The sequence below is a fragment of the Molothrus aeneus genome, chromosome 6 (genome assembly GCF_037042795.1).
Source record: "Molothrus aeneus isolate 106 chromosome 6, BPBGC_Maene_1.0, whole genome shotgun sequence".
NCBI lineage: Eukaryota > Metazoa > Chordata > Aves > Passeriformes > Icteridae > Molothrus > Molothrus aeneus.
The window spans coordinates 58,459,756-58,484,237 of record NC_089651.1 but is presented as its reverse complement, the minus strand read 5'-3'; the positions used below and the strand labels follow the sequence as shown (position 1 = coordinate 58,484,237).

Here is a 24,482-nt window from a genome sequence, read left to right as displayed (position 1 = left end):
TTTTTTTTTTAAGGCTGTTTCAGACAAAAATTTGTGGGTTGTTACACCAAGTGTAATAGACCTTGGGGTGTGATGGTCTGTAGTTTTTGAATGGCAAACACAATTCTTCTTTTCAGCACTAGGTGTCACCAGAGTCAAGAAAAATGAATAATTTTAAAAACAGCTAGTGTTGAGTTGACAATTTCTGCTAGGAAAGCTTAAAATTAGCTGGTGAATAACTGTAGTTTAGTTAATGTTAATAGGGGGCTTTTTAATTGCTCTGTAATTGCACACAGAATCTAGAAACACACAGAATATAATTTTAATTAATTAATTTACTAATTTAATAATTTAATTATTAAATTTATTAATTTACTGCCTTTGGAGATGGATATATGAAGTTTTGATTGTTTTTCAACTGTCTTTAGGTCAAACCCAAAGCAGCAACACATCAGTGCAGCCTGCTGGAGTAATCATAGATAAACCACACCCTGTCACAGTTACAACCTCCCTTCCTCCAGTGCCACCAAAGCCTCCAGTCGAGGCAAAAAAACCAAATATAGCTGTGATAGAGATGAGATCAGAGAAAAAGGAGCCACCTCAGCTCTCTGTGCAGGTACATGTCACCGGTGATGATGATTTGTTTGTTTATTTGAATGAGTGCTGTCTGTAGGCAGCCTGATCCATCAGTAACACAGCTGGACATCAGTAGATGGTTTCCAATAAGAATTAGAAAAATATGGAATGGAGGGACCAAGCAGTTCTCATGCTATAGTAATATATTTGTTCATATTTAAACAATTATCTTTATTATTTGGCCAAAACAGAAAGCTATTTCTTCCCTAAGTCGCCTATGCAGGGCATTTGTAAAATTTTTGTCACATTTTCTTTATTTTTTTAATGAGATTTTTGAGCCAGAACAAACTTGGAATAAAAAAAAAAAAGTATAAATATAAATGTCAGTTTTCTTGGATGATTGCTTTGGCCTTTGAGATTTCTGTTTCAAGCATGATTGTCAACCCAAGGGTTTCACTCCTGATTAATCAACCCTTGCAGTCTTTACCTCGTGGGTTGGGGTTTGTTTTCATTTTTCACACGAGTCTGTTGTCAAGGAAGTGAATGTTTCTTCCATGTTCATTGTGTTGGATTCCAATTGTTGAGACTGCACCCACTCCCCCACACACCTTTCAGACACAAATGATTCATGGAACTCAGAGTTAAACACAGGTAGGGTGTTCTGTGCTTTGTTCCCTTCCTGTGTCACTTCATCCCACCCACCTGCATTTTGCTCTTATTTCACCCACTTCTTAAATATTTAAGGTGATTTTTCTTTTCCCAAAGGAATGAAGCATTGAAATCTTTGTTCTTTGCAGAAATAGAACACATTTTAATGCTGTAATGGACATGCCTTGATTAAAAACTATATTTTAATCTTCTAAACTGATTGCAGGTCCAACACACCTCTGCTCTGACTATTTTAGATAATTATTACAGCTACACTCCCCTTCTGTTCCATGCAAGACAAAGTGTCAGGGGATTAGAGAACAGGAGAAATCAGGTACTGCAAGAGAAGAGGTGACTATTTCTGGTGTTAGTTTGTGACATTACTGTAATTTGATTTTCAGAACCAAGTTGATATCAGATACAGGCATGAGAAAAGGAGAGCACTGAATTTTAGTTGTTCAGAAACAGGTGGAAGAAAAACAATCTAAAAAGTTCAATGATAATAGCCAAGCTAATATATATATTTTTATATTGATGCTTTTTTTTTTTCCTGTCCTAGGTGTTACCAAATGTTGATATTGACAGTGTTTCAAGTACCAGGACTGTAAGTCCTGTTCCTCCAAGCTCTGAGCCTCTGCTCCCTCCTGTCAATGCTGTAATACAGGTACTGATTGTCTGGGAATTCCAACTTACTCAAAAGGAGAATATGTTAAATTGCTGCAAAGTTCTCATTGTCTTTCTTTAGTTAGAGAAATGAGACAGTTCTAGGAAAAATGGAGTAATTCCTTTAAAGAATTTATAGTACAAGGTATTTGTTTAAGAAAATGAAAAATTGTAGAAAGACACTCTTCTGCCAAGATTAAATGATCACCATGGTAAAACTCTAAGAAAAACAATGTTCCTGTGTCCTGTAAAGAATTATAATCCCTGTTGGCCCATGCCTGTCTTGTTTTTACTGGCTTCAGTGCTCTGAGGATGTTCCTCATCCCTCTCTCTGCTGCTTGGTTCTTCTGGAGTGCTCAGTGGTGTGGGCACTGAGCCCAGCAGCCTGTGGTGTTGCAGTGGCCACTCTATTCTCTTTCCCTACAGCTTTTCAGAAGTGTTTTTAATCTTGATCTGAGCAGCAAGAAAGGGTTTGTGCAGCTCTGCTGTGTGCTGAGTGATAAGGACAGAGGGTGTGAAGGCTTGGGGATTATTTTTGTGTAGTTATTGTACATTCCATTTTCCTGACTTCAGGAGTTAGGTCCTCCAGAGTCCTGTGATCCAGGTATTCACTGAATCAGACAGAGATTGTGGCCAAAAATAGTGATTTGTATTGAAAATTCTATCAGTCCATCCTAGCAAGTGAGAGATGGAGCTCCTCTCCTATGAAGAAAGGCTGAGAGAATTGGGATTGTTCAGCCTGGAGAGGAAAAGGCTTTGGGGTGACCTCATTGCAGCCTTCCAGTACCTGAAGGGGACCCTACAAGAAAGAGAGAGACTATTTACAGGAGTAGGGACAAGGGGGAATGGTTTCAAACTGACAGAGGGTGGGTTTAGATGGGATATTGGGAAGAAATCTTTGATTGTGAGGCTGCTGAGGCCCCGGCACAGAGGAGCTGTGGCTGCCCCTGGATCCCTGGAAGTGTTCCAGGCTGGGTTGGACAGGGCTTGGAGCACTCTGGGATAGTGGAAGGTGTGATTTAATTGATTCTTGTCATGAAGGTTTTCTGCTAATGCATTTCCACCCCCCCAAGATGAAATACCTAACAACTGCAATCTGTCTTTGTTAGACTCCAGAAGAAATCCACAGTGAGGAGGAGGACACAAAGCTTCCAGGAGCTAACTTCATTGATGTTACTGATGTCACACAGGTAACCCCATTGCCCAGGTGTCTTTTCCTTTTATTGTTTTTATATTTGTTTTATATTATTCTGTCAAAACTGGAAACACAATGTAAAGGAACTATTTTGCTTTCCTAGCAGCTTTAAAAGTACACTTTGTGAGCAATACTGAACTGTTTACAGTGTTATAGAGGATATTAGAAATTACTGTGTGTTGGTGAGTACAGAAGCTTTTGAAAAATCTGAGTAAAAAGTTAAAATTAGCTTTTATTTGGATATGTTAGAATCCACTAGAAATACAAGTATTTCTCTAAAATCAGCAGTAATTATAGGACTTAGAGTTTACAATTTAAAACTCTGCATGTAATGAATATAGTGACAGGCTGAGAGAACTAGGGTTCTTCATCCTGGAGAGGAGAAGGTTCTGGGGAGACCTTGAAGCACCTAAAGAGGCTCCAGGAGAGCTGGAGAGGGACTTGGGACAAGGGCCTGGAGTGACAGGACAAGGGGGAATGGCTTCAAATTCACAGAGGGCAGGGTTAGAATGAGATTTTTAGAAGAAATTCTCAACAGTGTAGTTGTTTATGGTAACACAGGTTTATTTGAGATCCTCTTTCACAGTTTAATTTTTTCAGGTAGCAAATTCTTTCCTTGGTTAGCTGACCTCTTGTCTGGGGGGTCCAGAGAAACAAAAGGTTGGTGAACCAGCCTGTATTTCACTTTACTGAACAAAACTCACTGTGTGTAATCAAAATTTCCCCCAAAATTCATTCTTTTTACTTCTACGTCTTCCTGATCCCAGGATTAGAGTGTACATCAAATATTAACCCTAGTGCTTACAGATAGATTTATTTTTAAATGAGTTAATCATTTAACACTATCAGTTCATTAAAACAGCCCTAATCTGATGGTTTGTCTATCAAAAGTGTGTAAATGCTTGATTCATTTATAGTTTCAAAACTACCTTGTGTTACTGGAGGGGAGGAGTTAAATCTCTGTGGACGTTGTTCTTCTGTTAGCACAAGAAAAAAGCTTTAAAGAAATCGTTTTAGGAACTATCAAAAAATGCTGCAATGTTAAATTTTTATTATGTGAATAATAGTTACTCATCTTTTATTTTTTCTTTTTTTTTTTTTTCCCTGGATTGCTTTTATCTTTTAGTTTTGGCAATGGGATATATTTTAACCACAATACCAAAATTGTTCCAAGTGAAACATATGTTTGGCCTATGACCACACAGACAATGTTCTTAAAAATGTGCAAGGCAAACACAATGGGGGAGCATAAAATCAGTCTCTGGAGTGGCAGGGATATTTAAGACATCAAAAGAAAGCAAAGTTATTGTTATAAAAGAGTCTTCAGATTCATGAAAATATGTGCATGAAATGCTATACAAAAAAATAGCTTTTATTATCTTCCCCCCACTCTCCTTTTATTATGAAAGCTTAATTCTGTTAGGACTGAGCAGGATAAGTATTTGTGTGAAATATCTTCCTTTTTTCTTTGTTTCTGTTCCCTTTTTCTGTGTTTATTTTCCCTGGCAGTGCTCCAGGCCAGGTTGGACAGGCTTGGGGCAGCCTGGTCTGGTGGAAATGTCCCTGCCCATGGCAGGGGTTTGGGACAAAATGTCTTGAAGGTCCTTTCCCACCCAAACCATCCTGGGATTATTTCAGAGTGAGAAACTTGCTCAGCTCTCAGATTGATTGAGTCTGCTCTCAAATTCTTACAAGCAGCCACATCCTGCAGTTCCTTCAGCAAACTCCCTGGGATTTCACATTAAATGCACTTTTTACTCTGAATATGCCCTAATTGCAAGGTAGGGGATTTTTTTTCTCAGAGTTTTTGCTTCCAATTTGAATGCCACAGCAAAATATGAAACCTGCAGAGCTCAGGTATTATAAATGTAAATGTATTTTCCTCAACCCTCATTTCCCATTGATGCTCTTGGGCAGGACATTGATATTTTTACACTTCACTCTTCTGACAAAAGCTCACAGGTGACACCTGCAATGCAGCCTGACCTTGCTCCTGAGAATTCCTTTAGAAATCCATCAAGAAGAAATCCATGGCTTAAGTTTCAGGAGTCCTTATTAAGACTCTGCATGTACATGTTTGGTAATGGAACAAAACTAATCTATAACATCCAATAATTTCAAACTTTTTTCTTTTTAATTATCTGAGTATAATTTAGGAAATAGAATTTTGTCTTGATACTTTATAATAAAGTACAGTGATTAATATTCCAATCATATCTGAAAGACTTTCTAATTTATGCCATATTTTGATTGGGGGCTGTGATAGATATTTTCAACAGTCCCCAGGGAAGCAAATGCAGAATTGAGTGCAGAGTATTCAAGATTGGTCTACAAGCTGATATATGTTCAAGTTCAATCTGTATAATTAAATACTGACTATTACATTATATTTTTATTTCAGCAGAGATAATATATCACCCCCAAATGAATATGATTTTGTGCATTAGTATGGATTTGTGTGCTATAAAATATAAAATATTTTAGAAATGCAGTAGAGCTGCAAAAGTTTGTCAGAGTTACTCAGTAGATGTAAGATGTATGTATTTGCTTTATTTCCTCCAGATGTTTGTATTTTGCATACTTTCAGAGGTATTAAATAGGCAACATCAAAGAAAATTTATGGAGTAATGCAGGCAGAGGAAAATACAGAATGAAATGCTGGACAAAGACATCTTTACATTTGCTGTCAGAATGAATTACTGTTCTCAGCACACATATCCCAACAGCATGAGCTGCTGAGCAGCTTGCAAGGCACCCAGGGCCTTCTGACTTAACTTCTCTGCTCATTTCTATGCCTAAAATGGTTTAAAAATCTTTGTTTAGCACCCAAATACACATATTCTGCTTTTCTCCCTGCTTTGAAGATTGTCACTATTTAAAGATCCAGAAAGACCCAGCAGTTCTTTGTGTAATACCCATCAGGGACCTCTCTGACTCTGCAGTTTTAAAATGTGTTAAGGCAGCAGAAGTGTTAATGCTGAGGTGGGGAAGGAGACAGGAAAATGTTTCTTTTTTTCTCCCCTTTCTCTGTTCCTTCTCTTTTCATGTTTTCTTTTCACTTTTTCCTTTTTTTTCCATAAATAATATATAGCATGGGATCTTTTTATTTTATGGGTTGAAAGTAAGTTTAATTTATATAAGGCAAAAGGAGACTTTTTTTCTCCTTTAACTGTGTTGGAGATTAATCTTAGTAAATATGGATTTACAGTGAGTTTTATGCACCATCACATATTTCTCCCTGGTAAATCAGGCCTCAGCTCCTCATCTCTTTCATTTGGCATGCCAAATTTTCTTCTTAGAGAGTCATATTACTATTAGAGACATTTGTTTTTAATATTAGAAGTGGAGGCTGCAGGTTCTCATTCATCAGGAGGCATTACTGTATGATGGCTCAGTGGCTGCTTTTTGGGACTTGGTAGTGTGTTTGTGCTCCAGGGCAAAAGGAGGGAGGCATCTTTGGGAAAACCCAAATCTTTTAACTCACCAAGTAATTTCTCTAACTTTTAGAACTTTAACATTAAAATCAAGATGTCTGTGAGGGTTCTCTGAATTATTGCCCAGAAATACCTTGTACCTTTCAGCAGCTGGAGTTAATGGAAGTGTAAACACACTTGTGACATATGTGTAAATTATTAATGTCTAGTTTTCAGTGCTGGCAAGTTCATTAGAGATTTGCTTGACTACATGCTCATTAACTTTTGTGAATTTGTCTTTTCAGAGTGGAGACTTTAAAGAACAAGTTTGAATTATTTTAAGAAAAACAACCAAAACACCAAAACCCAACCCAAACAAACAAAAAAACCCTAACCCAACAAGTAACAAGTAGAATGTTTTCTGAAGTTTTTTGTTTAGAGGAGGAACATTTCTGGTGGGACATTAAAGAAACCTGACGTAGGTCACAAGTAAATTTTTCAAGTATTAGCATTGCCACTGGCTCCCTGCCCTGTGCTGCACAGGCAGGAAATATGAGCCAAATCATGTTTTACTGAGCAGTTCCTATGGCTTTATGCCTCTACAGATTTATGATTTGCTAGGCTTAGAGTTGTATCAATTAACTGCAACACACTGAGGAAGGAGAATGTGGTTTGTGTGCTGTCCTACATCCACAAACGTTCCTTAAAGAAAAAAACCTGACAGCTACTTCAATGACATTGCCTTCCAGAAATCTACCATAACTTAATTTACTGCTTATTTATTAGGATCAGGAAGAGGAGAAGGATGAAATTCCAGAATTCCTTGAGCCTGTTCTGGAGCTTAATGGCCAGTTTAAAGTTGCCTCCCCACAACACAATGGTCCTTTGTTTCCTCCTGTGGCTTCTGCTCCTCAGCAGCCTGCTGATATTTTGGAAGAACTGATTCAAAAGAGAGAAACTATAGAAAACAAGTTGGTAAATTGGTGAGTTGCAATTTAACAAAGTGGCAAAGAATATATATGGAAGAAGGAATGATTCCCTGATTAACCTTCCCTTTTTTCTAGCCTCCATTCCCTTATCCATTCTCCTTTGAGCTGCCTTGCATTTTATGTCAGGAATGCTCTTTTGTGTGCTTTTAGGTGTCTTGGTGTTTGCTGATACTTAAATGGGTTTTATTCTGCCAGGGTGGAACAAGAAATAATGGCAAAAATTATCAGTGAGATGTGCCCAGCTCAGACAGAAGCAGTGCCCAGCATTAGCAGCTCCACGAGGAGTGAAGACAGTGAGGCTGTAACCCCTGGCATTGGTAAGTAGGAATTATTGTTCCCAGCAGATGGATTAGCTCCATTTTTGGCTGATTTTAACAAGCTGTGTAGGTGGCTGTTGCCTCAGCCTAAAGGTGGATAATCCTGAACCAGTGAAACTGTGAAAAGCTGCAGTGCACACTTGAAATTATGTGGAGACACAGCCAGTGTTACAAGGCTATTGAAATTAGAAAGAAATTATCTAAAATAAAAAGAAAAATTAGAATGACAGTACTGTACAAATGACCTTCTGTTATTGGCCACCTAAATCACATTTGGCATTTTGCTGAGCCTGTAATGTTTGTTTGCCTTTCTTTTTTTAATAGAGATGTCAAAAATTCCTTCTCTTATGAATGTGGGAGAATGGAGAGAAAAGCATTTTTTCTGTGATGTCACTGCCCTTTGCTGTTGCCTTCTTTCATGCTCCTGATTTGTTTCCCTGCTGTTGTTTATCTGGAAGGTTTAAAAAAAAATCACTTTTTGCAAAGGAATGTTTAAAATTCCATAGAGAGTGAGTGGCTGCAGTACAGTACATGGATTTTAGGAAGTGAGACCTGGCTGTGTGCTTCACATTCCTTCATTTTCAGCTGAAGTTGCAGGTGGTGGAGGATTCCAGCTCTTTGTCAATGCTGGTGTCCCTGTGGACTCAGAAATGATAAATAATTTTGTAAAGGAAGCTCTCAGTGAAACCATTGCAACCATGCTGGGTGACAGCCAGGCTCAGAGAGCAGTTCCTGATCCTCCTCCTCCCAGCACCACCTCACTGATGGTAAGTCTGTTTTATTCAAGCTTTTCTGCTGAAGTTCTGCTGGACTTGCTACTTAATTTCATGTTGCTGAATGATAGCTCATGTTATTTTCAACCAAAAATAGTCATTCTACTTTCTTGCAAACAAATGAGAGATGAAAAAAAAATTAATTTCCTCATCTAATAAGGAATGGAAGCTGAGAGCAATATTATTTTTGGTCTTATGGGCTTGCAGCCATTCTTTAAGATCTGTTAAAATGACTATTAATTCTTTCTGAGTTTTGACTTCAGTAGTTTTGAATAAATGCTTAATTGATGAGTAGAGCTTCCTGTAATACAGGATAATTTCCTGTGTTCCCTTTGATAATCAAATGACAGCTGGCTCTTCCTTTGATAACAACATGACTGTGCTGCAATCTGCTGTTGTGTAATGACTTTGGGATGCTTGTGGAAATTGCTGTGCTTAGAAATCCAGCTATGGAAGGCTTTGTTGAAAGTGGGATCAGTCATTCTGTTCTGCTGCAGTGCAGTTGGCCTGAAACATCTCCTCCTGCCTGCTGCAAGGGCCAAAGAGGTGATTTTATAGGCAGAAGTAAAGGTTTTACTGCTGAGGGCTCAATCTCAGCCCCCCAGCATCTCTTCCACTCCATCACAGATTGAGGAGGGCCTGATGTTCTTCTGATGCTCAGAAACCTCTTCTGTTACCCATTCTGCATTTACTGATCTCCCTTTTGTTTCTCTATCAGCTTAAACTGAAATATCCTTTAGCTGAAGTGGTTGGCTTTTCCTTGCTATATATGTTTGTGCACTTGAAGAGATGAATTTTCTCCTCTCTGGCCTTTTTTTGATTAGCCTAAAGAAAGCAATCCTCCATTTTTTGACTCTTGCTGTTGGGCAGCACTTTGATGTTTTCCAGTTTAGATTGGTTTCAAGCACAGGTAATACTAAAATGCTAATAGACATTTTTAATAATAATGTGGTCTCCAAGATGGGGTTTCCTCAATGCCCTGAGCTGTAGTAGTGATTCTCTCCTGCCTTTATTGGAATCTCAGGTAGCTAATTATGTTTTTAAAGTCTTTCCACATTTTTTAGCATGATAGCACAAGTTAAAGGATAGCTAGCAAAGTTTTTGAAATCTTCTTTTTCCATTTGTACTCAGGTCATAGCAGAAGTTCTCGAATATGTAGTTTATGCTTTCTTGTTTTCTCCCTTGCCACTGTGAATTTTCCTATCTAGAACTGAATTTCAGCTGTTACTGAGTTCTTTGGTGTTCAGGATGTCACACAGTTGGGTGTGAGCTGCCAAATGTTCCTGCAGGTTCCACTTCCCATGAGAAATTATAATAAAAATCATCAGCCTGAGGACATACTCTTCAGAAACTAGCCTGGAAGTCTTCCTATAGCCTCACTGCCTTGTTTTCTTTATGAAATGTCAGAAAACAAGGCTGGGAAACACCTGCAGAGGTCCAGCATATTCCTCCACAGCAGGCCAAACAGCAGCCATCATATTTGCTTGGCAGATTGATGTCCATTGCTGTCACCTTTTAAGGAACATCCCAATTCTGTTTGTGCTTCTTTTAGTGCTTTGCTGTCTTGGTTATTGCTTTGTTTGTAATCTTCTTTTAGCTGGTTCTTCTAACCATAAAATCATCATAATGACTCAATTTTATCCATGTAATTAAATATTTTCTTAACATTGTCTCAAATGCTTTATTAAAATCTGAAATCAGTATAATAATAGAATTCATATTTAGACTGGACGTTAGGAAGCATTTCTCTATCAAGAGGGTGGTTAAACATGGGATAGGCTTTCTGGAGAGGTGGTTGGTATCATTAAATGTTGGTTTTTAGGGGTTTTTTGCCTCTGTTAAGGTTGGGATTGAAAGCACTTGAGATGATATTTTGTGTTCAGACTCAAATGTTTATTATTTCTTATTTATATTGCAGTCTTACAAGTTGTGAGTTCTAAAGCATTCTTACTAACAAGCTACAAAATGGCTCACTATCTTTTTTTACAAGGTCTTTTAAGGCTAAACTATCCAATTAAGAAATGACACCTAAATTATTTTCACCTTTAACTCAATAACTGATCACCTGCAGTCTGCAATGCAGACTTTTCTAACTAATTACAAAATACCACCCAAACCCATGAAGAAGAAGGTGAAGAAGAACATCTAACCACTGCCTTAAAACTTCTATCTTGCTTTATATATATTGCTATATTCTAAAACTTTAAACTCTAGGTTTTCCACCATGTGATATTACACACTTCTATTCAAACTCCACACCCATAATCCCAGTGCTCTCAATCAATTTTGGAAGCTTTTTCCATGGCTTCAGGTCAAATAAAGGATTCCCTTGTGGGTCTTTTAGCACAGAAAGTTTAAAATTCTCAGCATCCAGGGTTCTGACAGTTGGTATCCCAAACCTGTCAGTATTTCAGAGGCATTTGGACAATGCCTTTAACAACAATTCCAGCTTTTGGTCAGCCCTGAATTGGTCAGGCAGTTGAACTGGATAATGATTATAGTTCCAACTGAAATAGTCTGTTCTGTTCTATACATAATGATTTCCTAATTTAATCATTTTAATGCTTAATTCACTGCTTTTAATTAATTTTGGGGCAGCTTCCTGGAGGAGTTAGCTCCATGCAAGCAGCAGCTGTTGCTGTTGTGTGATGAGCTGCCTTTCCCTCTCTTCCTCAGCTCTCTCTGGGGCTCCTGGGAAGGCAGGAATTCTGCACTGAGATCATAATTGTGGTTATGATTTTTCTTCCCCTCAGGAGGCTCCTGTGCCTACTCCAGTGCCAACACCCCAGGCCACACCACCACCAACACCACCTTCAGAAAAAGAATTGCCTCAGGTCAAAACTCCAGATTCATCTCCATCTCCTCCAGAGATGAGTGGGGATGTTCATGGACATGAAAAAATTAAAGAAACAGGTATTGAAAATAATAATTGAAGTTTAGAAGTAGCAAATATGCTTTAATCTACTGCCTTTAATTTTCTTCTTCAAAGAAATGTTATCTCTCAAGATAAATATTCTTGAGGCTATAATTCAAGTGGAAACTCATGTTCTACAAAAATTTATGGGCTAATTTATATAGAAAGCAAACATCTTTTATTTGGTAACAGTTCTATTTTGAAAATTAATGCACATTTCTATGGTCTGTGTGATTTCCACCCCTCCCAACCCCTCCACAATTTCTCACATCAGAAAAAATAGCTGTCTTTTGCTCCTTCCTGTGCTTGTAATGTTAATTTAATCAAATGTACACTCTTCAAGTAAAGCAGCTTGATTTTTTAAAATGCAGAGCAGTCTCCCTTGAGGAAGAAATTGAGGTTTTATTCTAACTTCTTCAGGTGCCAGCACTGTACTTAAAAGAAGCAATTCTTAATCTAGTCTTTGTAACTATCAAAAGGTATCACAAAACCTGCAAGTGCTTGGTAGAACTGACTCTCTCTGCCTGATACAGACTTCCTGCTTTCCTTTCTGATCTGAAACTTGGCTTCCCACGTGCAGGAGTTGGGATTGCAGCTGCCATGTGCCGCGTTGTCACCCCTGTGGTCACTCCTGTGGTCACCCCTGTCACCACACCTCCCCCAGTGGCCACACCAAGCCCTCCTGTCTCAGAATGGGGCTCCCAAGCTGAAAAAGGGCAAAGTCCAAAGCTTCCAAACCCATGGGATGGTGCAGAACTTCCTCTGGAAGAAGAGAACCCCAGTCCTGTCCCTGAAGAACCATTCTGTCCTGAGACTGTGTGAGTTCAACAGGCTGCACAATTTTCTCATTTCTTAAAAACTGAAATATGTATGTTCTTTCTACAGATATGCTCAAAAAGTCAGAAAAAAATGCATTTGAGATAAAGCAGGATTGGCTTTTCATTTTTTTTAATTGCTTGAAGGGCAGTTTAGAGAAAAATATGAACTCAGGGCCTTTCTCAGGGTTTATCAGCCCTTATTCATTGCCCTCCTTAGCAATGTACTTAGTAAACTTGTATTGCTACACCTGCCAGTATCACATAGAGTGAAAATGAAATCTTGTGTTATTAGCATTTAAATTTTTGTCTTACCTCCTTAGGAATACACATGGTAATTTTTAGTTATAGCTAGCTATAATTTTTAGTTATATATATACATTTAGTTATTAAATATAAGAAACTCACAGATAACATTTAACTATGTTAACTCTTGAACTATTCTGTAAAATGCTGTGCTCTCACATTGGGAAAAATTGTTCAAAATTAGTTTCTTTTCAGAATTAGTTCTTTTCAGTAAAGAACTAGAATTAGTTCTTTTCAGTGTTGAATTAAGATGTTGGTCTGCACTGTTGGGTGTGTCTGGGTGTATTCACAGTGCACATTCTGTCCTTGCAGGGAGATGTCAGTGGCCAATGATGAGGAACCAGAGGCCTTGGTTTTCCCCTCTCAGCAGCTGCCAGGGAGGCCCTTGGAGCCCCTGCCCTGCCCTGCCCAGGTGCCATCCCCTGTGCCCACGGTGAGCTCTGGGGTGTCCAGCCAGGAGAGCAGCCTCACCCCCACGGGGACTGAGACCACAGACAGACCCCTCTCAGAAGGAGAGGTGCTCTTCCCCTATGGACAGCCATTGCCTGCAGCAGGTAACCAGCTGTGGAAATCAGAATTGCAATTATTAACTTCCAGGTAGCAAAGATGGACAAGGCCTTGTTGTTCTTTTTCCCGTCACTGAACAAAATGCTGCTGTTTATTAAAGAAAAAAATATTCAATCTGCTCTTTTGTCATGAGATCAACTTGGAAAATAATTGGGACTTGTCTTGCTTAAGTACCATGTGGTGCTGAGTTGTTATTGTGTAAGTGTAAGAAATAGGAAAAGAAATATCAAAATATGTCTTTACAATAGACATCCAGCAGTAGGGATTTCCAAATTTACTAAAGCACAGTGTTGCACTTAAAGAATGTGGCTTGGGTTTTCTGTCATGTAACTTGAATGTTTTTAATAGTTGTAACATAAAATATTTTTCAGCCTTAGCAGAAGGAGGATTATCTCTTCCAAACCTGGCTGAGAGCTTGTCCAGTACTCTCCGAGATGCCAATGAAATGGTAAGGAGCTCTTTCATAAAAATCAGAGATAATGTGGGCTCCACCTTGGCCATCCTGCTGAATTGAATGTGCTTTAAGCATTTTCACTCACCAACTTTTTTAATTCACACTTTTAAACTGCTTACTCACAAAGAGTGTTAGAATTTAAGAACACCAAAGGAAAAAAAAAACCACATTATCCAAACTAATTTATGTTTTAAAAAAGTTGGATAATTCATATACTTCTGTAGGTGAGAGATAGCTATTATACACTTTCATTTCTTTATTGTTTCTAGTTTTAAGGCATCTTAAACAGAATAGAACATTGCTATGCTCTGAGCTGTTGCAGCTTTGAGCCATCTTTTAATTGCTTGCGTGATTAAATTATTAAAGTGGGTTAGCTGAGGCTGGAGTTAGTTAAAGCTGCTTAAAACATCAGAATAGTTTTTTATCCAATGTCTGCTGTAGTCCATGGTTCTGGAAGCCTCCCAAGTCAAGATATTCTCCATTCCCTTTCTCTTTTGGTATTCCTCAAATGCCTGGACTTTCTGACTTTGTGTAAAGCCTCTTGGTAAGATGTAGCTCTGACATAAATTATGAGAGACATGATGGAGAACAGAAAGCTCTGGGGGGACCTTACCAATGGATAAATATGTAGTGGAAAGAAGTAAGGAAGAAAGAGAAGTGAAAGATGAGAGGGAGTGGACACAGGATGGAATTCAGGAAATTTGGTTTAAACATAGAAGATGTTTTTACTGTGGAGTGGCCAAACACTGAAAGAAGGGCTGCCTTGGGCAGCTGGCTTGGGCTAGACAACCTCCAGAAGTCCCTCCCAAACTCCACAAGGCAAGTTTAATGTTCTGGAGCAGGAGTCCCCTTCTTCTGGCCTCTTCTTCCTACCCAGAGCTTCCCATGAACATCCATGATTCCAGTCACAGCACCAGAGAACATCCTCGGCTGGAAGGGACCCACAAGAACGATCAAGTCCCAGCTCCTGGCTCTGCACAGAACCACCCCAAAGCATCCACCACAGTTGTGAGACTGCCCTGGACTGGCAGATCTTCAGGGGTCTCCTCTGTCAGCCACACTTCTCCCCTAAACTCTGGGCTTAAAACTCTGATAACAGATTCAACTTAATTAAAGTTCTCTTCATCAAAGGAACATTGGCCTGCTGAGATGTTCTTCCCTCTCTTTGTCAGCTGCATTGGAGCTCCTTCTAGTATTTCTTCTCCTTCTAGTATTTCTTCTCCTTCTAGTATTTCTCCTCCTCCTAGTATTTCTCCATCCTCAATCCAGGCTGTTTGGTTGAGGAAGGTAATTCCTTGTTGGTGAGAGCAGCTCTGCAGCCAGATTGTTGCTAGCAAAGGATGTGTGAGGATTTAACTGTTTCCCTGATCTGAAGGGCCTTGTTCCTCTTTAAGTGTTGCAGTCTTTTGTATCAAATAAAGAATGTGCATGTCTGTGAGTAAAAGAAAACAGTGTGTCATCTGTTTCCTTATTTTTAAATGCTTGAATTTTCATGACATAATGTTTCAGTGTGGAAACTTACTGTTAAAAAAAGCTTAGTTGTGAACTAAAGTAAGAATGATTCAAATTCCTACCAAAAACCAGTTTTGGAGCATGTGTTATGTGGATTTTTCTGTTTGTTTCTTTGTTCTAGGATTATGATCCTCCAAGTGAAGGGCAGGTGGTGAGGAGAATGGGTAAAGGCTGTCACAGGGATCCTGTCCTGGCTCTTTTAACCAAATTAAATCAAGCACCTGTTTTTGTACAAGAAAGAATAGAGCACTCAGAGGTAACTTAAAGTCCTTGGCTTCCCAGTACAGTAGTTTTGAAATGATTCTTTCCTACTCAAAAGTAGATAAAATATCCCAAATTTATCCTTGCTGTTGGCTGTAGAACCGCTTCATACACTTCATTCCCTGCTGCAAATGGCTTCATTCTTGTGTAAAACCCTTAAGAAACACTGAAGTCTCAGGGTTATAAACAAACTGTACATCATATGTACCTCATTTTCCAGGTGTGTGACTGTCCCCATGTCCCAGGTTTGTCCTGTCACTTGGAGTACCAGGGAATTTTCTGTCATTCAACAATAAAGGTGGAATGCTCAACAGTACAAATACACTGCACTTAACAGCCACAGGAGTGTTTTAGGGAGCTATGAAGAACAACTCAGCAAGTGTTTACATGTACTTTGCACATGCTGTTGATACTGATCTTGGAACAAAACCTCAAAAATTCAGTTGGCAGAAAAAAAAGAGACTCACAGAAAAATGAAATTATCTGCATCACAATTTTTTTGTCACACATCTGAGTTATTTCTGTGTTGGAAAATAACAGTTTGGACTGGGTGTTCATTCTAACTGACATAGCTGGGGGAATGTTTGAAGGAAATGAACTTTGAATGCTGCAGCAATGGTTCATGAACACATTTATTTACAGCAGATCTTGCTTTTTTGTGATGCTACTGATGCATATGCAGTTTCTTCCTTCTGTCTTGGTCAGTTTAGTCTAAATAATTACCAACTTGACTCACCTCCTTGGCTGTTCCTTTGTCTTTATTTTGCTAATGAGCTCTGGTGGCTGGACTTGGTGAAAAGCTTTCTCCAGTGTTAACTCCCAAGTCTGCCTTTAATTGCAGTGCCATTTTCTCATCAGCACTGCCAGTTACAAATGCAGCTCTGCTTTGCTTTTTCCCTTTCCCATAGTCACAGACCACTCAGTCTGTCCATCCAAGGCATTCATAAACTCCCCCCAGATTCTGGCAAGGTGTCTCTTCTCCTTTAGAGGAAAATCAACATTCTCCTGGATGTTCCCTGCATGGCCTTAGAGTGATACTGTGCACATGTGTGTGTGTGTGTTCGTGTGTGTGTGTGTATTTATTCCACCTATTTTCTGACATGGAAGCAAGCTGGGTTTAACCTGCAGCTTTAAAAGTCAGGATCCAGGGAAACATCCCTATTTTTAGTGCCCTCCAAAGCTACTTGAAAGTTGAAGCTTTTATCTGACACACAGTGCAGAGAGTCAATAGCTTTTAGATGCTGCCAATTTTTCAAGGTCAGGCAGTCAACAGTGGCCAAATCTATAATATCAAAGGCTTCATGTGCTAAAAATGTAGCTTAGGTTCTGATCATGTAGAGATACCACTAACAGAATAAATGATGTTTGGCTGCAAGTGTTTCTTTTCTGTCCTTCTGATAAATGTAGATCTCAATTTCAAACCCAGATGATATCTCCATGGCTTGTTTTCTTCATCCAATGCAAATAGAATAAACTTAGGTTTATAAAAGCTTTCAGGGTTAATGTAATTAGAAAACAATACCTGGGTTTGGAAGAGTCACACTGGGATTTTACATGTGCTGTGGTTTTGGTGTTCTCTGCAGGATTCTGATGGCAGCATTGGGGAGCTCAGTGAAGGTCAGAGGCCAAGGCTGTCCAGAGCACAGGAGAGGATCCTGATGGGAAATTCCATTTTCATGGAGCACCCAGCTGCTCAGGGCTTTGGGAACAGACCATGGTGCCAGGGTCTCCGTTCTGCATCTCCAGGGCAGGTTGTCCAAACTGGAGGTACAGTTACATTCTTATTTCTTCCCTATGCTATTCATGTGGGTTCTGAGGATTTTCCAAAACAGAATCTGAAATCATTTCAGACCATACATTCAAAATCCAATATTTACAGGCAATTCCTACAATGAAACTATTAGTGTTCCTCTTTCAAGAATTGGATTTAATTCAAGCCTTGTCTTCACCCTTCTTAGCAATTTCCTACAATTGGAATAAAAATCATGGCAAATACCCATTTGCCTATACAAAAGTTAACTTGTAAAGTGTGTATCTCACTCTTTTAAGTCAAATTCAGTTGTGAGTAACAGATGGAGGCAGTTTCCATTGGACAGGTGTTAGCACCAGCACTTCAAGCTGCCTCTCTCTGTCCCCTTGCTCAGCCCTGCTCCTCTTTGCTTTTATCATTCCATCGTGGTGGTTCTGCAGGGCCTCATAAATGGCAATATATTTTAGCTTCATATATTCCTCTAATGGTATGGAAATTGATTTTTTTCCCAGATGGATAGCTGAGGCACACACATCTTGTACAAAGCAGGGAGTTGCTGTTGGTAAAGCAGGGAAATTTATTTTATTTCAGTTGAAAGTAGTGCTGAAAGCAGTGGTCCGTCCTTCCTCTTCCTTATTTTTTATACCAGGTTCTCTGTTGTTATCTGAAAATGTGCTTCTAAAATTGTTTCATGTAGCTGCTGCAAGCATGCAGAAAGTCTTTATTTTGTTGGCTGTGGTTTTAAATATGTTTAAACTAAACTGAAATAATTACTAAGCTGTTGCAACACAAATGTAGTTGCACTGATTCATCAAAAGTTGTGTAAATTAAAGTGATCAAACAGCTGCTTTTCTATCCTTTTAATTTTCACATTTATGAATTTGACAAGAGAAGCTTATCTCACATTATTAACCCTTGACCAGTAGGAAGTGCATTGAAATTAAATGTGTTTAACACATGGCAAAAACAATCTTGGAGAAAATAAAATATTTGCTTGGTTTTGAAGTGATTAACATTTGAACTGGTCACACAGAGAGTAACCTTTTAAACCAGCTGTGACCTAACATTTTGGACAACTACACCAATGTCAGCCTTGAAAATATATTCTGGTACTTTATATATTATCAAACTTTTCCTTTAAAGTAGTTTGTTGAGGGTTGTTTGAAAATTGGTTGCATGAGGTTTCCTGAGATAAGAGATTTCTCTGAGTCCCTTGTTTGATTCTGTGTTGGTAGAGGTCAGACAGCCCTAAGGACACTGATGTAGCAATAAATCAGTGATCAGATCATCTGCAGATAGTGCAGGACAAGGGGGAATGGTTTTAACTAAAAAAGGAGACATTTAGATTAAATGTGGTGAAGAAATTCTTGCCTGTGAGGGTGGTGAGGCCCTGGCACAGAGGAGCTGGGGCTGCCCCTGGATCCCTGGCAGTGTTCCAGGCCAGGCTGGATGGGGCTTGGAGCAGCCTGGGATAGGGAAGGAGTCCCCTCCATGGCAGGGGGGTGAACAGGATGGGGTTTAAGGTCCCTTCCACCTCAGACCATTCTGGAATTCTGGGATTTCTCTGGTCTGTAAGTCTGTAGTGGTGCTCAGGACCATGGAGTTGGAAGATGTCTGTTAATGGCAGAACCTGTCCCTATGTCTGTCTGTCCCTCTGTCCTCCTTACCCACACTGTCCATAGCTGTATCTGGCATAACAGGGTTGTATCTCCTTGTATCTTTAAAAATAAATTTCAAAATTTATTTAATTCAATTTAGGATGCCCTTTAACTGTCCTGTAAATACCTTAACACTTTTCAGACCAGCTCCTGCTTGTGATGATAATCCACCAGCAGTGTGTTTCTCTACTGATTTTTATATTTATCTCTAAATTTTGTAATGTTGTTTTTATTCTTTATTGCAGCATATTTTTGAGAGGAAGCAAGTGCCCTGTACTGACTACCATAGGGCAATGCCCTGTGCTTTTACATAATCTTTATAATCCCAGCCTGAGTTCTGTTGCATTCTGATGATTTTTAATTTAGCTTTCCTCCCTCCCCACCTCTGAACACAGCACAGTAATTTGTTGCATTGCTAAGGAAACAACATTGTATAAAAGCTTGGATCTGCTTTCAAGACAGGAGTTGTTTTCATATCAAGGAGGAACAGAAATCCTTGTTTCTAAATCCTTTTGTTACTGAATAGAAAACAATCTGGTTTTGGAGGGAAGGTCGGGTCAAGGGTGGAAGGAATGATCTCTGATTGTTTCCACTTTCCTTCCAAACCTTTTTTCTCTCTGCACTGGGATGTGATTGCCTGGCCTTCAGTGCAAGTCAAATATTTCCTGACAGCCACAACAGCTACAATGCAGGGCCATCATTTTATTTGGTAATTTTTTTCAGGATGAAATACTAAATAATAGTTAAACCATGGATGTCAGACTCCACAAATTTCAGGGTGTGCATCTCTGCACATGAAACCTTGCAGTGGATACTCAGTTCCTCTGGCAGAATGAGTCACCCCCAGAGGTGTCTGTAGGAATTTTGGGGATTGTGTGTTTTGTGGGTTGTTTTCAGTTTTGTGACCAGTTTTTATTTGTATTATGGGAGCACAGTGTCCATTTGTAGGATGGAGAAGGTGTTGCTCGTGTAGGTACATAACAGCATCTTGATGATCTGTCATTTGTAAATCCTTGTTTTCAATGCTAAAAGTCAGGGATATAAAAACCAACATGCAAATGAAATGTGGCACATGCAGTCTTAAAGTGAACAATAATTACAGTTAATTAAGCAATGATTATAGTTAATTAGGCTTAAAATTCATTCTTTGGCTCTGTATGATAGCAGAAGGCTAAAGTTAGTTCATGAGCTGTCAGTACATTTTTCATAAAGATGTTTTACACACTTGCAGGCTGCAAAACCATGATAAATGTTGGATTAGATAGCAAATTATCCCTTTAAAAGAGACTATATACAGGTTTCTTTTAGCTCATACAGCAGTGAAACATTTAATGAAGAAGCTTTTCCAATTTCTTTGCAGTAAGTGTGATAAAGCTCATTAAGCATATAATGGTATGATGAAGTGTACAGCTCTGAAGCTTTCTCAGATGCTGCCACATTACAAATCTACAGATGATAAAGCTGATTTATTTTTTTCCATTTCCACAGACATGTATTTCTTATTTCATTTTTATCCCCACAAGGGCAATTTAAAGGGTATACAATGAGCCATGCAAGGAGGAAATAATTCTCTTTAACATTGCATGTCCCCCTGTTGGAAATTTGAAAGGCTGCACATTCTGTCACAAGAGTTGGCCAGGAGATTATGGCTCCAGCTCATGAAGGAAGTTTTTTCTCTCAGCAGAAATTCTTGGAGATGCAGATACAAATCCTAGTCCAATGCTTTTGGCTGAACTGGAGTCACAGCCAGGTTCAAATCCTGCTCTGCCAGCAGCCCAGCCAAGCTGCAGAATGACACCACTCCCAGAGGATCTGTCCCAGGTGAGCAGAAGGGATTTTTCCTGTGCCTAGTTAGAAAGAGCAAACTGACACCTGAGAAAATAAATTTTCCTGTTTCACTATCATGCCTGACATCACAGAACTGGTGCATTAAAGTGACACATTCAGCTGAGAAGAGGCAAAGTGCATGTGTGCAGTAAAGGTGACTGTGTTTCCTGTGACAAATCCTTACAAAATCCCTTCTTTAAAGCTCAGACCTTTTTTTCAGCTTTTCTGCACTTCCTCACAGCTTCAGTGGTCTCACAGGATCCATTCCTATACAACATTCATTAGGGCAGTCCCATGTTTTAGGGGCACAGTCCTTCAAATGCAGGGTAAATCCTGGATATATGGCTGAGGAGGTGACAATAGAAATACAGAAACTTGGCCTCATGGGTTGTAACCCACTCAGCATTCCAGGAGCTTCATTTGTCCTGCTAGGGCAGGGCTGGAAAGGCAGTGAGGATGATGAACCCCAGAGCACTAAAAGGTAGAGGAGCATCCTATTGATCTCTGCTTCAAGCCTAGACAGTTAATTTTTTGCTACTTTATTAGTATGTGCTGTTACCTAGAACTGATGGTTTACTTGCTAACTAATTCAAATGACAAGTGGCAAAAGCTAAAGATGAGGTGGCAGACTGCTCTCTAGTATGTGAGCCTTCACAGTGTGTTTGAAAACATTATATCCTTGCTGGATTCATGGATAAATTCTGTCCTTCTCTGAAGTTCTTTTGTATTTGATGTTTTATTTGTATTTTTAGAAACCTAAATTCTCTTGCGTTAAACTCCCTTTGGGTTTATGTTTTTGAGCCTTGATGTGTATTGTGCCATTGGTGTCTGAGCAGTTCTTAAATTTGTCACATGAAGTGATGTGTTGCATCTTCAGAGAAGATTTTTAATGTTACACCTCTTTTACTTTGAGCTCACCAGAACAGACTTTCTTGGAATTACTGTTCACAGGCAAAAGTGGATTCTAGCCAAAAGTAATAGGGACAGAGAGGGTAACACATGTGCCTTTCAGAGAAGATATACAGATAATTATATATTATCTTCTCCTTTATCTGTAGGTAGTTATACATTATCTTATCTTTAGAAACTTCTTCTTGCATCTGAACTCTTATGTAGCTTTTTTTTGCCTGCTGGCATGTAAAACTCACCCTCCCTCCAAACCACATGACCAAACCCCAGAACTTTGTGTGGTTTTGTTGGATTTGATTTGTTCCTGAGTGTGTGGTTATTCCTGATTTAACTCTACATCACTTTCTCACAGGATAACTTTCTATCTGTTCTATGAAGTGATCATATTTATAAGTGATTGCCCCATGCAGGAGAGATGTTGACTGTGGTTAAGCCATCCTGTGGGATCCTCTGCTAGATCTTTACATCCTTCTGTGAAATTAAAAAATAACCCCTGTACCAGGTGATTTGAAAGCTTGTTGTGACAGCATTTATCTATCCTGTGACAAGGATCAACCTTTCCCCTGCTTTAATTAAGGATGGCATCTGTGTTCAGCTCTGCCATTGGATCTGCCTTGTCACCTGCCTGCAGGAACAGATTTTCTGGTAACATTACACCAGCAAAGAGAGCAGGAGCTACTGAGGCTTTCAGGATGATTCATTCATTCTGTGCAATGTTTAAGGCAGCAATCACTTCAGACTTCTAGAAGGATTTCCTCACAAGTTAGTCACTGACTCTCACATCTTGTTCTTCATCTCCAGACAGTGTTTGCCTTCACTGAAATCAAACTGCATCACCTACATACAAAGGCAGAAGACAAATCTATTCAGGAGCAAAGTTTGCTGAGAGACCAGAGAAAATGCAGGATTTCAGAGGGTGTCCTGCTGGGCCTTGGCCTTGGGAGGTGATGGCTCAGCCTGGGTGGTTCCTGCAGCCTGAGTGAGCAGGATCCTCGTGCCAGGGAGGTTTGGCAGGGATGTGGAGCTGCCAGATTTGTTTGCTCCCTGGCACTGGTGTGTAGGTCAGGTTTCCACCAGCAGTAAGAGCCCTGAGTTTTCACACAGGGCAGGAGCAAATGCCTTTTAGTCTGTGTGGTCACTCAGTCCAAAACAAATGGCTTAACTCATACAGGAATTTTCTTATCTACCCAAATTCCTTGGCTGCTCTTCCATTCCTGGCATTAGATTTTTTTTTTTTTTGAGATTTATATATGCTTTTAGCCACTGTTAGACAGAAAGCCAGACTAAATGCATCTTTACTTTGACCCCTCCTGTCCATTCTTGAGCAACAATACAGGAATTGACTGTTATTTGTGGCCATTTTGCCCCCATGGTCTTTGCTCCAAGAAGCAAGAGAATGACTTGGAGGAAGCTGAGCTCTTCCTATTCTAAATAAATCATTTGGATCATGGGAGGGACAGGAACATTGAAGTCATATTTGCATGGCTACACATTTCAGAGATGGTAAATCTAAATAATTTGAGGTCCCAAATGCATTGTTAAAATCTTAGAAAATCACTTGGTTGCAAAATATTTTCATAATATTCCTTTATAAGTATGGGTGTTTTTATACAATCTGCATTTTTCAAGTGGGATTGTCACTTTGGTATTCTCATTAGCTTTCATTTTTTAGTATTTCAAAAGACATGGTTTTTTAATCTTCAGGAATGCAGAATTGTAGGTTATGAATCTGTGTTATCTAAACTTCTGTTTGCAGCTTGGTTCAGTTTAAACCAAGTTTTGCTGTATTACAAATCCAATAGAAAAAAAAACCACTTCTGATGGACCCATGGGAACTCTTACACTGCTGACATTTAATATTAATTTAATATATTGGTGTCCTTCAGTCGCATTTCCGTGAGACCTTCATGCTCTCAGAAAATAATTTCAACTCTTCCTCATCTTGTCTGCTTTAAATTTGTCTGTCTTAAGAGAAAGTTTAAGTCTTCCAGATAGGCACATAGTGATAGGACAAGGGGCAGTGATTTTAAACTGCCAGAGGGCAGGGTTAGATGAGAGATAAGGAAGAAGTTCTTCCCTGTGAGGGTGGGGAGGCCCTGGTACAGGCTGCCCACAGAGGCTGTGGCTGCTCCATCCCTGGAAGTGTCCAAGACCAGCCTGGATGGGACTTGGAGCAACCAGTTCTAAAAACATGGCCAAAGAAATAATTTTTAGATTTGGCTTGGGTTTTCCAACCTGTGTGCTGAAATTTTTATATTTCTTTTTTCTTTCATCTTTCTCTTACTAGTCAGGAGGGTAATACCCAGGGAGATATCCTGGGTATTGAAGAAAGCCAGGGAAATTTTATGTTCTTTCCACTACATGCTTTGAGCAAAAATTGAAAGTCTCCTGTGTCTTCAGGTCTAAAATGGCACTTTTGCATCCATTCCTGCTGCTCCCAGGATGTTTGTCTAGAGGGAATAGCTGTAATAGGCTAATTCAGAGCTGAATTCTCTTGAAGTCAGATGTAGGGAGAACAAGTGCACATGTTTAATGAATCTTTAAAAAGTTCTTTGGATGTTTCTTGAAGCTGAATGTAATCTTGCTGTGCTCTGACATCAAAAGTGAGATTTGTAATGTGATTTTAATGCATGGTACCTAGGAGGAAAGCCAAGGAGCTGCACACGTTCAGACTGTGAGACCCAGAGTTATCTTTGTGAGAAGGAAATCTGAGGAGATGCAACAAGAAGGTAAATCAGTGTCAATATGCAGAGTTCTCTCAGCTAAGCACATCACTTCTCAATATTTCTGTATCCTGATGTAATAGTGCTGATTTTTTTAAAATTTGGTTTTCGTTGCTCTACAACGTTTCCAGACATTTCTGTATGCAGAGTTTATACACATTATGTGTATAAATGTGTATAAAAAGTTATGGCTGTATGTGTACACAGTTATGTTATTGTTGGGGTGCAATGAA

General features: G+C 39.3%; 1 protein-coding gene across 1 annotated transcript in view; it reads left to right on the top strand.

The window, feature by feature from the left end:
• Positions 1 to 24,482, top strand: part of KIAA0586 (KIAA0586 ortholog) — a 107,878-nt gene that overhangs the window by 19,109 nt on the left and 64,287 nt on the right. The window contains exons 17-30 of the mRNA XM_066552357.1: positions 408 to 595; positions 1,763 to 1,867; positions 2,976 to 3,056; positions 7,261 to 7,457; positions 7,659 to 7,780; positions 8,366 to 8,547; positions 11,307 to 11,466; positions 12,048 to 12,285; positions 12,901 to 13,142; positions 13,527 to 13,603; positions 15,243 to 15,377; positions 16,966 to 17,149; positions 20,472 to 20,611; positions 24,168 to 24,255. Coding sequence (XP_066408454.1) covers positions 408 to 595; positions 1,763 to 1,867; positions 2,976 to 3,056; positions 7,261 to 7,457; positions 7,659 to 7,780; positions 8,366 to 8,547; positions 11,307 to 11,466; positions 12,048 to 12,285; positions 12,901 to 13,142; positions 13,527 to 13,603; positions 15,243 to 15,377; positions 16,966 to 17,149; positions 20,472 to 20,611; positions 24,168 to 24,255 — 2,139 coding nt within the window. The remainder of the gene's footprint in view (positions 1 to 407; positions 596 to 1,762; positions 1,868 to 2,975; positions 3,057 to 7,260; positions 7,458 to 7,658; positions 7,781 to 8,365; positions 8,548 to 11,306; positions 11,467 to 12,047; positions 12,286 to 12,900; positions 13,143 to 13,526; positions 13,604 to 15,242; positions 15,378 to 16,965; positions 17,150 to 20,471; positions 20,612 to 24,167; positions 24,256 to 24,482) is intronic.